The sequence below is a fragment of the Acinonyx jubatus genome, chromosome F2, assembly GCF_027475565.1.
Source record: "Acinonyx jubatus isolate Ajub_Pintada_27869175 chromosome F2, VMU_Ajub_asm_v1.0, whole genome shotgun sequence".
Taxonomy (NCBI): Eukaryota; Metazoa; Chordata; class Mammalia; order Carnivora; family Felidae; genus Acinonyx; species Acinonyx jubatus.
In genome coordinates, this window is record NC_069394.1 from 63,744,192 (window position 1) to 63,760,336 (window position 16,145).

A 16,145-nucleotide genomic window follows, 5' to 3' on the forward strand; every position below is an offset into this window, starting at 1 on the left:
TGTGAAATATGCATGTATGATGTTACCCAAGTCAGTAAATTGGGGGCTGTAAAAATCTCCTCCCCTCCTTCACCCTCTCCAAGCAGTACTTGTGCTGGTCAGAGTTCTAAGATGACTCCCATTATTTTTGCCCCTGACATTATGCCCTATATAATTCCCTCCCCTTAAGTGTAGTAGATAGGACCTCTGACTTGCTTCAAACCAACAGAATATGGTAAAGATGATAGGATGTCAATGCTATGATTATGCTATATTATATATGCTCAGTAGACTTGAATAAGAGAAAGTCCCTTGCTGATTTTAAGGAAGTCAGCTTCCATGATGTGAAAGCCACATGGCAAAGAACTGTGAATTGCATCTAGGAGTTGAGAGCAACCCGGGCTAAAATCCAGCAAGAAAACGGAAACCTCAGTCATACAGCCACAAGTAAATTAATGCTGCCAACAGTCTGAATGAATTTGGAAGCCAGATCTTTCTTATTCCAACCTCCAGATGAGAATGCAACCAGGCCAATATCTTAATTTCCAGCCTTGTGAGGTTAGACAGAGGATCTAGTTGCTCCAGGTATGGACTTCTGATCCACGGAAAGTATGAGATCCTAAATGTGTGATGATTAAAACCGCAGAGTTTAACATACTACTATCTCTCCAGATACTACAATTTATAAATGTGGGCTCATACGACCTCACTGGGCTCGTAAGTTTCATATAGTCTGCCTTTACATGATGAGTGCCAACTTTGCACCTACAAACCAAAGTTCATGCCTATATACCCATGCTACTTAAAATCTAAACCCAAGAAAGGCCAGGAAAAAGCAAGGATTCTCTTTCATATGCCAAAAGTTCATATCCTAGTTTCCTATATAATGCAGATACTTCTGTATGGATAACTGATACCAGAGAGCTCTACATTTTTCAGAGGATACCCTATTCCCTACCCACTTGAGTGTGGCTTTGAAACATGGTCTCAAGAAGGTACCAGTATGAGAATATAGCCAAAGAAGACCAAAATCCTTTCATGGGATCTCATAGAGCATGAAAAGGATGAGAGAAGTGAAGAAGATGTCATTCCAGGAAAACATGTGGAGTCATATCAAACAGATTTCCATGGAAATTAGGCAAGGAGTTGCCTACTGATGCAACAGGCATAGGGGATTTGGTTTCATAAGTAAATGGCAAACCAACAAGCCAGTACGTAGAAGAAAAAAACTGTCGGACACATTCTATAAGCGAAGATCAAAGTCAAATCTACCCAGTTCTCTCAGTGCTTATTGGGGAGATGAGGCTATTGCAGACTTGGTAAGGTTGGTTCCCCAACGACCGGAGTAAATGAATCCACGTAAGGGTGAACTTACTACATAAGATAACAATGGGTGCCACGGGAAATAGAGAATAATCATTAGTTTGGACAAAGTGAAAGGTAACTTCCTAAAAATCTTTGTTTACCTTTCTACAGATAAGCTATAAGCCCTGAATTCAAATTCTTTATGAAAAGAAAGAAAAGTTAGTTTGAATTAATATGGAATGAAACCTTTTTCTGCAAATCTGAATCTTCTATTAAAATGGAATATACAGATTCTCATATCTTGAAGCATGATACATAGCATAATATATAACAATATGTTCAAATTAAAGAGTATCTTATGGAAAATTAATTTTTTTTCTTTTTTATTTAAGTATTATTAACATACAGGTTGTAGTAGTTTCAGGTGTACAATATAATGATTCAACAATTCTATACATTACTTAGTGGTCATCAAGATAAATGTACTCTTGATCCTCTTTATCTTTTTCACCCCTCCCCCTCACCTCCCCTCTGGCAACCACTAGTGTGTTCTCTGCATTTAAGACTCTTTTTTGTCTTTTTTCATTTGTTCGTTAATTTTGTCTCTTAAATTCCATACATGAGCGAAACTTTAGCATATGGGTTAAGTTACAAATGAATACATGAAACCCTTAGTAACCATTTACATTTATCTTATAATCAGAAAGATTATTGTACATTTTTTAATTAAATGTAACAAAATCAACTGTAAAATATATTTTTTTACTTACCTGCTATTTCACTTTCTGCCCAGAGAGCTGCAGATCCAGATAAAGTTCTTTGAAGCTGTCCGCGGTTTCCTTGTTTAGACTGAAGATGGTCAATGAGAAATGGGATTGGCTGGTCAGGTGTCTCAGTTATTAATTTGGTCATTAATTCCTGAAAGCAAAATACAGCATATATGTGTATCTAATAATAATTGTGAACACTTACATAGTACTTACTATTGCCAGCACTGCTCTACCTACTTTATATACACCAAATGATTTAATCCTAATGATAATATTTTCAGGCAGGTACAAGCTATTGTCCTCCTTGTGAGGAAAGTGAAGTACAGAAGAGTAAACTATGTTACACAGCTAACACACACAAAGCCAAGAAATATTTACTTACATTTATTTTTCTTATTCTACTTGGCCAAAGAAATACTACAACTGTGATCTAAATTCTTTTAAAAATTATAGCCCAAGGGGCTCCTGGGTGGCTCAGTCGGTTGAGCATCCGACTTTGGCTCAGGTCATGATCTCCTGGTTTGTTACTTCGAGCCCCGCGTCGGGCTCTCTGCTGACAGCTCAGAGCCTGGAGCCTGCTTCTGATTCTGTGTCCCCCTCTCTCTCTTCCCTTCCCCTGCTCGCATTCTGCCTCTCAAAAATAAAGAAACATAATAAAAAACCAATTTTTTAAATTATAGCCCAAGAATTTTAAACTTCAGATTACTATTTTGAGAAATACATTACAAACTAAACTTTTGGTAGACTTCACCATATACCTTATATACAAACGTTATTTTTTCCTTAACCACATCCCAAAATGAAAAAAAAAATCGTTGGAATGAACATTAGAAGCAAGTTAACAAGCCACTGACTCACAGAAACCAAAAAATGTCTTAAACTAGTCTCCAAACAATATTTACTTTTTCCCAAAGCCCTGATGGGTAATCATTCTTCTTTTTTTTAGTGAGTTAAGCAATGGAGATTTCTCTACTTGCTGAAGCAGGCTGTTCCATTTTGGGGTAGCTATAATGATGCCTTAAATTGGGCAGAAAGCTGCCGAAGGGTGATATCTATACATTGTTTTTTTTTTTCTAGTCAGGAACAGCAAAGAGCAAGCTCCAATTTGTGGTCAATTAAACTGTTCTCATAAGAACAGCTGCCAAGCCACGTGGATATCTTTTGTGCTGTGTAACTAGGTTTGTGAATTTGTATGCACCATTGTACATTCACATCAGTCACGTTTCACCTTGCTAGTTTTAGCCCAGAATTCTAGTCTGTCAATGGTTATTTTGAGTTTAGATTCTGTGACAAACAGTGGTCTTATGAGTGGGCCAGAAAATCAGATATTAGGAGTACTAACAGAAGGGATACTGGAAATTCCCCATCCCATTGTCTTTTTTTGTTGGTGGCCTATTTCTTCTGCCTTGAATGCTCTTCTCTCAGATGTTCAGGTGCCTGGCTTGTCATCATTTGTCTCTAATGATATCTTCTTAAGAGAAGCTTACCCTAACCCATCTTCATAAGTCTTTATCACTTCATTATCTTATTTTCTTCCTATCATTTAGCACTCTGCAGAATCATCTCATTTAATATTTGTTCATCTTTTTGTGCCTGCCTCTGCTCATCCTCTACCACAGAACTGAAAGCATGAGAGTAGAGAGATCTCTACTCTCTCCCTAGAGCCTATAACTCTACAGAGCTCATAGCTGGTACTGAATGAATGAATGAATAAATGAAAAAATGAATTCTTAGTTTACTGACCCCAGGTACGTAATAGTAATTAAAGTCTCTTTTTGTCCTAATTAACAACAATTAAAGCATGCATAGATTTCTTAGCCCAGCAGAAAACACTCTTCAAATTTCCTATACAAGAAACTGCTGTCATGATATCTCTGGGATATTTGTTCACATTGCCAACAATCTAGGAACACACTGATTTACCCGAGTAGAGGCTAAATGGACCTTGTAGATGACAAGATTCCAAGGTGATCTCAGAGACATGGATAAAATAATTCACGGTATCTCAAAAATGTGCAGATTGAACATAGAGTTGGAGCTAAAAAGAGCAAAGGATTTCTACCACAAAAATACTATGTAGCAAAATATTTAACAGACAACTGTGATTTTTTTTTTATACGCTGAAAAAGTAAGCAAGCAACCAGTTGGCACAGGTCTTCTTTCTTTTATTTAAGATCTCAATTATTAATTATAACTAAAGAGGTCATTCCTATACTGTGGTTAAAGCAATGCAGGGTTCATTTAAACCCCAATTATATATCAGTGGAATGTAATGTAAAATATTTTGAGTTCTGCTTCTATAGATGTATCATATTCTATTTAAATACATCATACAGGGGCGCCTGGGTGGCGCAGTCGGTTAAACGTCCGACTTCAGCCAGGTCACGATCTCGCGGTCCATGAGTTCGAGCCCCGCATCAGGCTCTGGGCTGATGGCTCGGAGCCTGGAGCCTGTTTCCGATTCTGTGTCTCCCTCTCTCTCTGCCCCTCCCCCATTCATGCTCTGTCTCTCTCTGTCCCAAAAATAAAAAAAAAAATTAAAAACGCTAAAAAAATTTTTTTTAAATAAATAAATAAATATATCATACATTACAAATAATGAAAAAGAAATAGAGGAACCAACTGGATTACTCGTCACAGAAGGCCTGGGCACTCAGATAAAGCAAAATCAGGTCAGATAATAAAGCTTTAAAGCCACAGTAATTTCTAATCTGAAACCTCTGAAGATCTCATGCACTCCTTTTTACCTTTCAACTTAGATGGAAAGTTTCTGTGTCTATTTTCCTACTTTTAAAATAAAATAAAGTGTTCCTATATTGTCTTTAGAAGATGGGTCATACAGTCTTAATAAGCCAAGTAATTATTGTTAAATTTTAAAAATATCACTAGTCTCATAACTAATTTTGGATATCCTTGATTTCCATTAATGAATATATAGTAAAGACACAGGATAAATTTAGTCATAAACAAAATGAAAATAGTTAATTTTTGCCATAGGGTATGTTGAGTACCTTGGCTGGACAATAGCCTAGCTTTAGATTATTGTATTTATAAAAGGAATTATCCTCCCACTCAATCCATGTATCCACCAACAAAGAAGAAGAATAATTTTGAGCACTTGAACTGGATAGAAACCTCTCTTCTCAGACCTGAAAATTTAAATCCTTGTATTTGCAAAGATGCTCTGGCAACAAAAAGGTTGATCACCACCATGATCCCCTCCACCCAAGATTTATATACAAAGAGAACAGAGGGGCACACAGATTGAAGAAAAGAGAAAGGAGTCGTGCACCTGATGTCAGGCTGGAGAAAGAAACCCTACTGCAGAAAAGTTTCACAAGGATTATTCACACAAGGAAGAAGCTATTCCAGAACAGCATTCGGTGTCAGGTAAGGAGGCTGAATACGAGGAGGAAATGTTCTGTGCTTCCAGCGGGGGTACGGGGGGGGGGGGGGGGGGCAGGGCTTAGCTACAATTCTTACCATCAGTGCAAGAGCTGTGACATGAAATTCCCTGGGTGCTAGAACCTGACCGAGATGGAGATGCTGCGCCTGGCTGTCCGCACTACACTGGCCACCCGTGAGCCGTGCTGGGTGGCGGCCAAGAGAGCCTGCAGCGCAAGCTCCTACAAGGCAGGCACACGGCGCTCCCTCGAAGCTTCGCGCTCTACCTCTATGGAGGCCCAGCGCAGGCGCAGATCCAGACACACCGCAGCGCTCACCTTCTGACGAGCTGGCGTCGAGGGCGTACCCACCCACCGACCCGGGAGCCCTAACAGCGCGCGAGCTCCTAGGGGGCAGAGTCCCTGGGTAACATAACGCCTTTACTGCCTTGGGATGCAATTATCTTCGCAACTGCCCAAAGGAGAGCCACCGACAACGCTTTTTTGGGGGAGCCACCCCAAACCTGTCCCGGGATGCAAGCTTCCTGGAAGGCCGGAAATCAGGGCACACCCTGAAGACGCCTCACCACCACCACCCCGTCCTGTAGCCCCAGAGCTGGCTGCACGGTGTCAGGATATCCCTGTGTCTCCGGAGCCTCGCCCCTTGCCAGAAACCTACCCCTCCTGCCCGCCCAACAAACATACCGCGAGCCTCCACCCTCAGACCCTATGGGGATGCTCGAACCACATCGTGGAATTGCTCCCCAGCTCTGAGGACAATGCACCAGGCCCCACCTTCCAGCTCAATGACGAAAGCCCTCCTTAGGGCTCAGGCCGACAGTTCAATGGCTGCCCTGAACTTGGAAAAGATTTGGAGAGGGCATGCCTTCGCCTCTTCTACTAATGGCCTTGCCTGCCCCCTTTTCACCCAGGAATCTGGCCTACAGTGTGGGGCGCCCTCCTAATTTGCTGCTTCAGAGATTTTCAAGTCTTCCTTTAGCCAAGGATCCCTGGGAAATGTTGGTTGTGGGCACATAAAAATTGAAATAACAATGGAAGTGGTAATAGCACTCCTGCCCTGGAACAAAAACATTTGTGGAAATTTCAGTCTAAGGACCTGGGGATTAATAAAATATAGGTATTAATTTTGATGTGATCTATTTGCAGTCACAGGCTTAGTTAAATTTGAGGCATTCAAGTTACAAACAGAATGTATTAACTGTCACCAGTGGAGGATTTCATTCATACTTAACTAATATCAATAATATTACTAATGTAAACGAAATGCAAAAGACACAGGATAAGGTAATGATTACACACCAAAGCTTTGAAATCAGATGGACACTTTAAGTCATCTTCTACTTATTAGCTGTTTGACTTTGGGTAAGACCATCACTTTAACATTCAAAACTTCATCTACTAATTGTAAATGATAATACATACTACCTAGATCATAGGGTTGCCAAGAGGATTAAATAAAATGATTGCAAAGCATTCATAAAGTTCTTGGGATATATGTAGCCTACACTGATAGGCTGGAAACTGTCTCCCAGAATCTCCTTTATATGATCTGGGTTAAAGTTTCCTAGTGTGAGGAATTCATAGGAGACTTGGGAAACAGGAGAGAGAAGCAGAAGAAATTATTCTCCAGAGTTAAATGCAAGCATATGTGGGGCAGATGAGAGATTCACAGAAGTTTCCCAGCAAGTTTGTAGAAACCACTGCAGACTGGGATCACTCTGGAAGCTCCCAAAGATACTGGAGAACAGCAGCTTCCAGGCGAGCATTTGAGAGCCACCTGCTTCTGTGTTCCAGGCAGAGATCTTCAGGGTCACCACCTCCTGCCTTTGGTGAAAGCCGCACAACCTGCAGCAGCATTTCCCTGGCCTCTGTGTCCCCCCTTGTAACTCACCATCACATAAACCCTGTAAGACCCAGATACATAGAGTGGCTTCTGTTTTCCTGACTGAACCCTTAATGATCCACCCAAAAGATGTGTTAGCTAATATTTTCACATTTATGATTACTTTGATCCATTTGCATCATAATATTTTATATGTTTATATGTTATTACTACTACTATCATTACCATTTCTATCACATTTTTATAGCATACATTTTTGATGCTATATATGCATATTGCATCTTTTTATTGGGCTTTATTTTTCTGGTTATGAAACTAATAGATGTTCTCTTAATATAGTTTATTATCAACTACAGTCTTTAACTTCATGAATATACTATATATTGAGACAGTCCCCTGCACTAATAGCTGTTTCCTTGTTAATTACAATTTCGTTACTGGTACCAATTCAAATACACTAATTTTAAAAATATACATAGGAAGATAACGTTCTTCTAAAAAATTTTGAAAAACTAAAGAACATAGATCATTAAGCAATTACTGGATGCAAACATGTAAAGACAAATGGAATTCAGGGCTATTATAACTAATAATAAGACAACTGTGTACTATATATAACATTATCAAAATCAATGAGCTGGAAAATGAATACTAATGATGACTGTCTCAAAACACTATTTATTTTAATGTCCAAGCAAAATCATGAGTGAGGCGGTAGCTCATCACAGAGTCATTATTAAAAATGGAATAGTAATCAGCTAATAGTAGAAATTATTTTAATAAAAGATCATTTCATTTAATGAAAGCTATGGGATCCCTTGGTCAAAAAACAAACAGAAAAGCACATATGTACACACAAACACCAAATTTAACATAACATTACATAATATTTTGTTTATCCATCCATGGGTTTCACTGACTCCAAATTAAGAATCCTTGCTCTGGGTCCCAGAGTATACAGACAGTATGGCATTCTGCCCCAAAATTACTTTACTTAATTACTTCCTTGGGATTAAGTTACATTTTATTTCATTACCCTAACAGGTAAGTACTACTTTTGTTCCTCTTAACCTCAGGAGAAAGTTATCGAGAAACAAATCCATTTCTAAAATCTAGCTTTCTCATTATATAGTCCTTTTGTTAAATCAGTAAATATGCAGGACATTATACTCCATTATGGAGGTGGTGTCAATCAGATATATTTTTTACTCAACACCCATAAATATTTTAAATATTAATTCTATATGGAACATTATTATATGTAGAATGTTATTTTAGTTCGAAACTGTTTTAGGATCTGATGGTTGAATTCAGTCTAAATCTGCATGTTTTAATTGTTTTCTTTTTAATTAGATCTTATTAAAATTTGCATTTGAAATCTCAACCTTTTGAACACCGACTCCACCCCCCTACCCAACTAATGTCATATATAGGCAGGTAATGGACACTGGGCTACCAAAAAATTCATGAGAATGTCCACTTAAAATTCAGTTGTCCCAGAAACACTTTTCTGAAACATTTTAAATTGATGTCACCATTCCTAGTTGATCAAATCCCATTTGGTTTCCACCCACACCGGAACGCATGCTTTCCTTTCTCTCCTTCATTTTATCTGAATGGAAGTCGAACAAGGAGGTTTTTGTTTTGTTTTGTTTTGTTTTGTTTTGTTTTGTTTTGTTTTGTTTTGTTTCCCCTGCCTTGTTACACCTTTAAGCTCTGTTAAGGGTTTTGCCTTTGGCCAGGAAGAAGTTCCAATGCAGCATCTAGGGATCCATGCACAAGTGAGAAGGGGACAAGCATCTGTTTCATGTTTTTCTGTCAAACCCTTCTATTCATAGAACTCAAATTATCTGCTGGTCATTCAACCTTCTTCTACCTCAGAACCATGCCCACACCTGCCCTAAACTCACTTCCCTCATTCCCAATCAAAACCAAGATTTCATTGGAACAATGATCTCAAGAGAAAAGGAAGCAAAGTGAATAGCAGTGATTAAACTATCATGTATTGAATCCAATATGTACAAGTGTCAGGTATTTTACGTAATCATTCACTATAAATTAAAGGCTTGTATACAAGATGCACAACCCAACTAGTGTACGTTCACTTTTACAAAGGTGTTTGTTAAATCCTTGCGTATTTCTGGTTACCTGCCCCTCATCAACAACCCACAAATGCAAACCAACACACACACACACACACACACACACACACACCAATACAGGACTAGGAAAAAGAAAATCTGTATTCCTATTTTAAAAGGCTCTTGTCCCTTTTTAAATATAAGTTAATATACAATTAGGTTTATAATACTCATTTATAATAAGTAATAAAAGGCATCTAATTAGCCTTTTTGTGTATTATGGAATATAATCTAGATAATCTAGGGAAAGTAAAAAGTAAGTTGTTTTATAATCCTTTTCATAATATAGGCAAATAAGTAAATCTAACCAGTGGAACTATCGAATGATGACAAGTGATGAAATATTTTGTCTAATGTCTACTAATCTTTCCTCTAATACACAAATTTCCTTTCAGATTAAATTATTGAGTATTTAGTATCTACTTTGAGAAAATCTTCATATAAAAGTACAAGTTTATAATTAAATTTCCAGGAAAATATCAAGGTTTCCAGTGAAAAATATTAACATACCACATGGAAATATTTTCAGTTAGGGTATTATATTGTTCAACATAAACATCTATCAAAGCAACTTATTTGGTGTTAGGTAGGAATTTCTAGAATCTCACTTGAAAATACCGCTGTAGGAGTAAAATATAGGGATACTCAGCAGAAATAATAAAGCACTTCCAAACTCAAAGAAATTAATTAAATCAACCCATGACGGAAGTAGCAGATGTATGTACGTACGTATGTATGTATGTATGTATGTATGTATGTATGTATATACATATGATAAGAAGAAGGATGTCTCTCAGTTGAGTATGAATTTATTTGTTTTAGCCTTTCATCATTTGTAAAGAATATGTAACGAAAACAGAGTCTTCAGCATGACAGAATAATGAGGAAATTTAATAGTACGTGTCCATTACTTCCTCTTACAACTAATCATCTAAGGAAAGAATGTACACATTTCTGTCTCTATGGCAAGCATAACCTTAAATTGTTGATAGATAGATTGGACTATCATAGGTGAACACTGCTACGTAGTTAAGTCCTAACTCTATTCTAGCACCCTAAGAGTCATAAATCCAGTGGCCTATTTCTAGAACTTACATTTTTCTTTCATTAATCTATTTGCCAAACTTCACCATCATTACAATATCTTAATAGCTATACAATAAATTCTGATAGCTTGAGGAAAAATTCATCCGATCTTGTATCACTCACTTTTCTATTTATTTTGTCAAGATTGTTCATTTTTCTCCTTTGGATTGACAAAAATTCATTCAACTTTTCCTTATGCTAATCTGAAAGTCTTACACACCTTTAATACTCTTTTTGTGACTTTCCAGAGATGACAAATTAATACTGACTTAGCTGCATTAAGTCATTGGTCCTTTCCCCTCATCTCAGATTTTGCAAGGAACTTAGAATACTTTGATTCCATTTATCACTCCTGGCATTAGCATACATTTGTATGTATCCACATATTTACTATTTTTATTGCTATATTTCTTCCTTCATCTCCAACCATCCATCTGGGATCATTCTCAGCAACATAAGGAATACCTTTTATTTTAGTAGTGCCAAATTCTGTGGGGTTTTTTTGTACCAGCCATCTTTTTTTTTTTAGACCTAAAGATATTTTCACTGAATCTAACTATATATTGGGATTACTTTCTTTCCATTTTCTCTTGTTTCCATTATTATTTTTGAGAATTCAGCCACATTTCTTTAAAGAAAATGTGAATTTTCTAAGGATGTTTTTAATATTTCCTCTTTTCATTACTTATTTGCAGTTTTTAGGAGTATATTTTGAAATTACTATAAATTCATAGGAAGTTGCAAAGATATGTACAAAAAGGTTCATGCACCCTTCATCCAGCTTGCCGCAATGTTAACATCATGCAAAACTATAGTATAATATCAAAACTAGGAAATTGACATTGGTACAATCTGTAAAACTTACTTACATTCCCCAGTTTACATGCATGTGTGTGTGTGTATGTGTGTAGCTCTACACAATCTTACCACATGTGGAGATGGTTAACTGCACCATCATCACAAGACTCCTTCTTGCTATTACTTTATACTCATACCCTCCCACTCCCATGCTCCATACCTAAGCCCTGGCAACCACATTCTATTCTCCATTTCTACAATTCTGTTATTTCACAATGTTATATAAAAGGGATCATGAAGTATATATCCTTTTGAAATTGACTTTTACACTCAACACAATTTCCTTGAGACTCATTCAAGTTATATTGATAAGCACAAGAATAAACAATAGTTTATTCTTTTTTATTGTTGAGTGTTATTTCCAAGATGTGGATGTACTATAGTGTGTTTAACCATTCAGTAATAACTATCAATAATCATTGAAGGACATTTGGTTAGTTCCACATCTTAAGTATTATGAATAATGTTACCATGAACATGCATGTATAGGCTTTTGTGTGAACATACATTTTCATTTCTCTGGGACAAATGCTTAAGAATACAATTGTTGGGTTGTAATGCTAAGGTCATTCTTACTTTTAAAAGGAACTTATAAGCCTTTTTTGGAGTATTTTACATTCACACCAGCAATAAATGAGTAATTCTAAACATTCTTATAGGTTTATAATGATACCTCATTGTTGTTTTAATTGCACGGTGGCTGTACCAGTTTACTTCCCACCAACAGTGTAAAAGGGCTCCCTTTTCTTCACATGCTCACTAATACTTAATATGTCTCTTGTCTTTTGACAATAGCCATTCTAGCAGGTGTGAGGTGGTATCTCATTATGGGTTTCGTTTGCATTTCCCTGATGGTTAATAACACTGAACATCTTTTTATGTATCCTTTGTCCATTTGTATGTTGTTGGGTTTTTTGTAAAAATGTCTCTTCAGGTCATCTATTTTTAATCATATTGTTATTATTATTTTGCTATTGAGTTGTATGAGTTTCTTATATTGTGGATATTAATTCTTTATCAGCTATCTAGTTTGCAAACATTTTTTCCCATTCCATAGGTTGCCTTTTCATTTTGTTGATTATTTCTTTTGCTATTTTCTTTTTAGTTTGAAGTAGACCCAATTTTTTATTTTTGCTTTAACTGCTTGTGCTTTTGGTTTTATATACAAAAATTGTTGCCAAGACTGATGTCAAGGAGCTTTTCCTTTGTTTTTCTTCTAGGACTCTTACAACTTCAAACCTTACGATTAAATCTTTAATCCATTTAAGTTAAAGTTTATGAGTGGTGAAAGACAAGGGTCCAATTGTACTCCTTTTCCGTATGAATAACCAGTTTTCCTAACACTATTTATTGAAAAGACTGTCATTTCTCCATTGAGTATTCTTGGCTCCCTTATCAAATATTAGTTAACCATATATGCATGGATTTATTTCTGGGCTCTCTATTCTATTCCATTGATTTACAGTGTCTGTTTTCATGCCAATACTACATTGTTTTGATTTCTATAGCTTTGAGTCTAATTTGAAATCAGGAATTGTAATACCTACAGCTGTGCTCTTCTTACTCAAGATTGCTTTATCCATTTTGGGTTTCTTGTGGTTTCATGCAAATTGTAGTATTTTTTTTTCTATTTCTGTGAAAAATGACATTGGAATTCTGATAGGGATTGTACTGAATCTATTGAGGTTTTGAATAGTGCAGACATTTTAACAATATTAATTCTTATAATCCATGAACGTGGGATATGTTTCCATTTATTTGTGTTTTCTTCAGTTTCTTTCATCCAAGTCTTATAGTTTTCAGTGTACAGATCTTTCACTTGGTTAAGTTATTGCTATATACTTTACTTTAGAGGTGTTGTAAAGGAGATTATTTTATTTCTTTTCCCAATAGTTCATTGTTGGTGTATAGAAATGCAACTGATTTTTATATTGATTTGTATCCTGAAATTGTACTGAATTCATTTATTAATTCCAACAGGTTTTTGGTGCAGTTTTTAGGATTTTTTATACATAATATTATGTCATCTGCAAATAGAGACAATTTTACTTCTTTCTTTCTGATTTGGAAGTCTTTTTTTTTCTTTTTCTTGACTAACTGTTCTAGCTAGGACTTTCAGTACTGTATTCAACAGGAGTGATGAGTGTGGTCACCCTTATCAGTGATTTCACCACTGAGTATAATGTTAGCTGTGGAATTGTCATACATAGTCCTTAGTTTATTGTATATTCCTTCTATACCCCATTTGTTGGAAGTTTTTTACCATGAAAGTTGAATTTCATCAAATGTTTTTTCTGCCTCTATTGGGAGTATCATGTGATTTTCCCCCCTTCATCTGTTAATGGGGTATATTATGTTTATTGGTATGCATATGTTAAACCATCCTTGCAACTCAGGGATAAATCCCACTTGATCATGGTTTATAATCTTTCCAATGTGCTGTCAAAATTCAGTTTTCTAGTAATCTGTTGATAATTTTTGCATCTATATTTATCAAGTATATTGGCTTGTAGTTTTCTTATAGGGTCCTTATCTGGGTTTGGTATTAGGGTAATGCTGGCCTTGTAAAATGAATTTGGGAGTGTTCCCTCCCCTTCAATTTTTTGGAAGAGTTTGAGAAGGATTGGCATTAATTCTTTAAAAAAATTTTTAATGTTTATTTTTGAGAGAGAGAGAGACAGAGGGACAGAGAGTGAACGGGGGAGGGTTAGAGAGAGAGTGAGATACAGAATCCGAAACATGCTCCAGGCTCCAAGCTGTCAGCACAGAGCCCAACACAGGCTGGAACTCACAAACAGCGAGACCATGACCTGAGACCATGACCTGAGCCGAAGTTGGAGCTTAACTGACTAAGCCACCCAGGCGCCCCTGGCATTAATTCTTTAAATGTTTGCTAAAAATCACCAGCATATTGGGGTGCCTGGTGGCTCATTCGGTTGAGCGTCCGACTCGCTTTCAGTTCCGGTCATGATCTCGTGTTTCGTGGGTTCGAGCCCTATGTCAGGCTCTAAGCTGACAGCAGGGAGCCTGCTTGGATTTCTCTGTCCCTCTCTCTCTGTCCCTCCCCCGCTTGTGCTGTCTCTGTCTCTCTCAGAATAAGTAAATAAACTTAAAAAAATTTTTTTAAACCACCAGCATCTCTTTCATTTGTAATTCTTATTATTGAGTCCTCTCTCTTTTCTTCCCTTGGTTAATCTAGCTAAAGGTTTGTCAATTGTGTTTATCTTTTCAAAAAACCAGCTCTTCATTTCATTGATTTTTTTTTCTATTGTCTTTCTAGTCTCTATTTATTTCTCCTCCACTCTTTATTTCTTCTGCTAACTTTGGGTTTAGTTTGCTCTTTTTTTTCCTAACTCTTGTAGTGTAGTTAGGTTGTTTGACATTTTTCTTTTCTCTTAACATAGTCATTTATCATCCCTTCACTTTCAGCCTATGTGTGTTCTTAAAACTAAAGTGATTCTTCTGCAAGCACCATATTGTTAGATCTTGTTTTTAATCCATTCAGGCACTCTGTCTTTTGACTGGAGAATTTAGTCCATTTAAATTTGAAGTAATTATAGATAAGTAAGGATTTATTATTACCATTTCATTAACTGTTTTCTGACTTTTTCTTGTTCCTTCCTTCCTTCCTTCTCTCTTGTTTTTCTTTGTGATTTTTTTTATATAGCAATATAAATTCCTTTCTCTATAGATATCTTATAGACATTACAGTCTACTTTAAGCTGATAACAAGCAACCTTCAATGCATTAAAAAACTCTATGCTTTTTTTAATAATTTTTTTAAATTTATTTTTTGAAGGAGAGAGAGAGACAGAGCATGAGCAGGGAAGGAACAGAGAGAGAGGGAGACACAGAATCCGAATCAGGCTCCAGGCTCCAAGCTGTCAGTACAGAGCCCAATGCAGGGCTCGAACCCATGAACTGTGAGATCATGACCTGAGCCGAAGTCGAACGCTTAACCGACTGAGCCACCCAAGTGCCCCAAAAAACTCTATGCCTTTAAAAAAAATCTACACTTTTACTTCACCTCACCCACATTCTATCTTAATGGATGTCACACTTTACACCTTTTTTTTTTTTTTTACTAGAGATAAAGCTTATTTTTCAAATCACCATTATAGTTTTAGGGTATTCTGGATTTGACTATATCTTTACTTTTACAAATGAGTTTTATACTTGTATTTGTATTCATATTGTTACTTAGCATCCTTTCATTTCAGCTTGAGGAACTCCCTTTAGCAATTCTTGTAACAATGGTCTAGTGGTGATGAACTCCCTCAGTTTTTGTCTGGAAATGTCTTTACCTCTCCACGTCTAAAGGATAGTTTTGTCAGGGATAGTATTCTTCATTGGAAGGCCTTTTTTTTTCCTTTCAGCACTGTGAATACGTCATCCTTTCTCTCTTGGCCTGAAAAATTTCTATAAAGCTGCTGATAGCCTTGTAAGTGTTCACTTGTATGTGATGAGTTATCTCTTGAGCTTTCAAAGTTCTTTTGTGTTTGACTTTTAACATTTTGATTATAATGTGCCTCAGAGTAATCTGCTTTGGTATGATCTTGCTTGGGATCCTTTGAGCTTCCTATACCTGAGTGTTCATATCTGTCCCAAGATTTGGAAAGTTTTCAACTATTATTTCTTATAATAAGCTTTCTTCCCTTGTCTCCATGATGTGACTATTTGTTCACTTTTTGGTGTCCTGTAATTCATGTAGGCTTTCTTAACTCCTTTTCATTCTTTCTTCTTTTTGTTTCCAGTTCTG

At 36.6% G+C, this 16,145-nt stretch overlaps 1 protein-coding gene across 1 annotated transcript in view; it reads right to left on the reverse strand.

Moving 5' to 3' along the window:
• The window catches only part of CF2H8orf34 (chromosome F2 C8orf34 homolog), a 411,205-nt gene that overhangs the window by 328,662 nt on the left and 66,398 nt on the right, over positions 1 to 16,145 (reverse strand). The window contains 1 exon segment of the mRNA XM_015084296.3: positions 2,055 to 2,202. Within this exon segment, the coding sequence (XP_014939782.3) occupies positions 2,055 to 2,202 (148 nt within the window).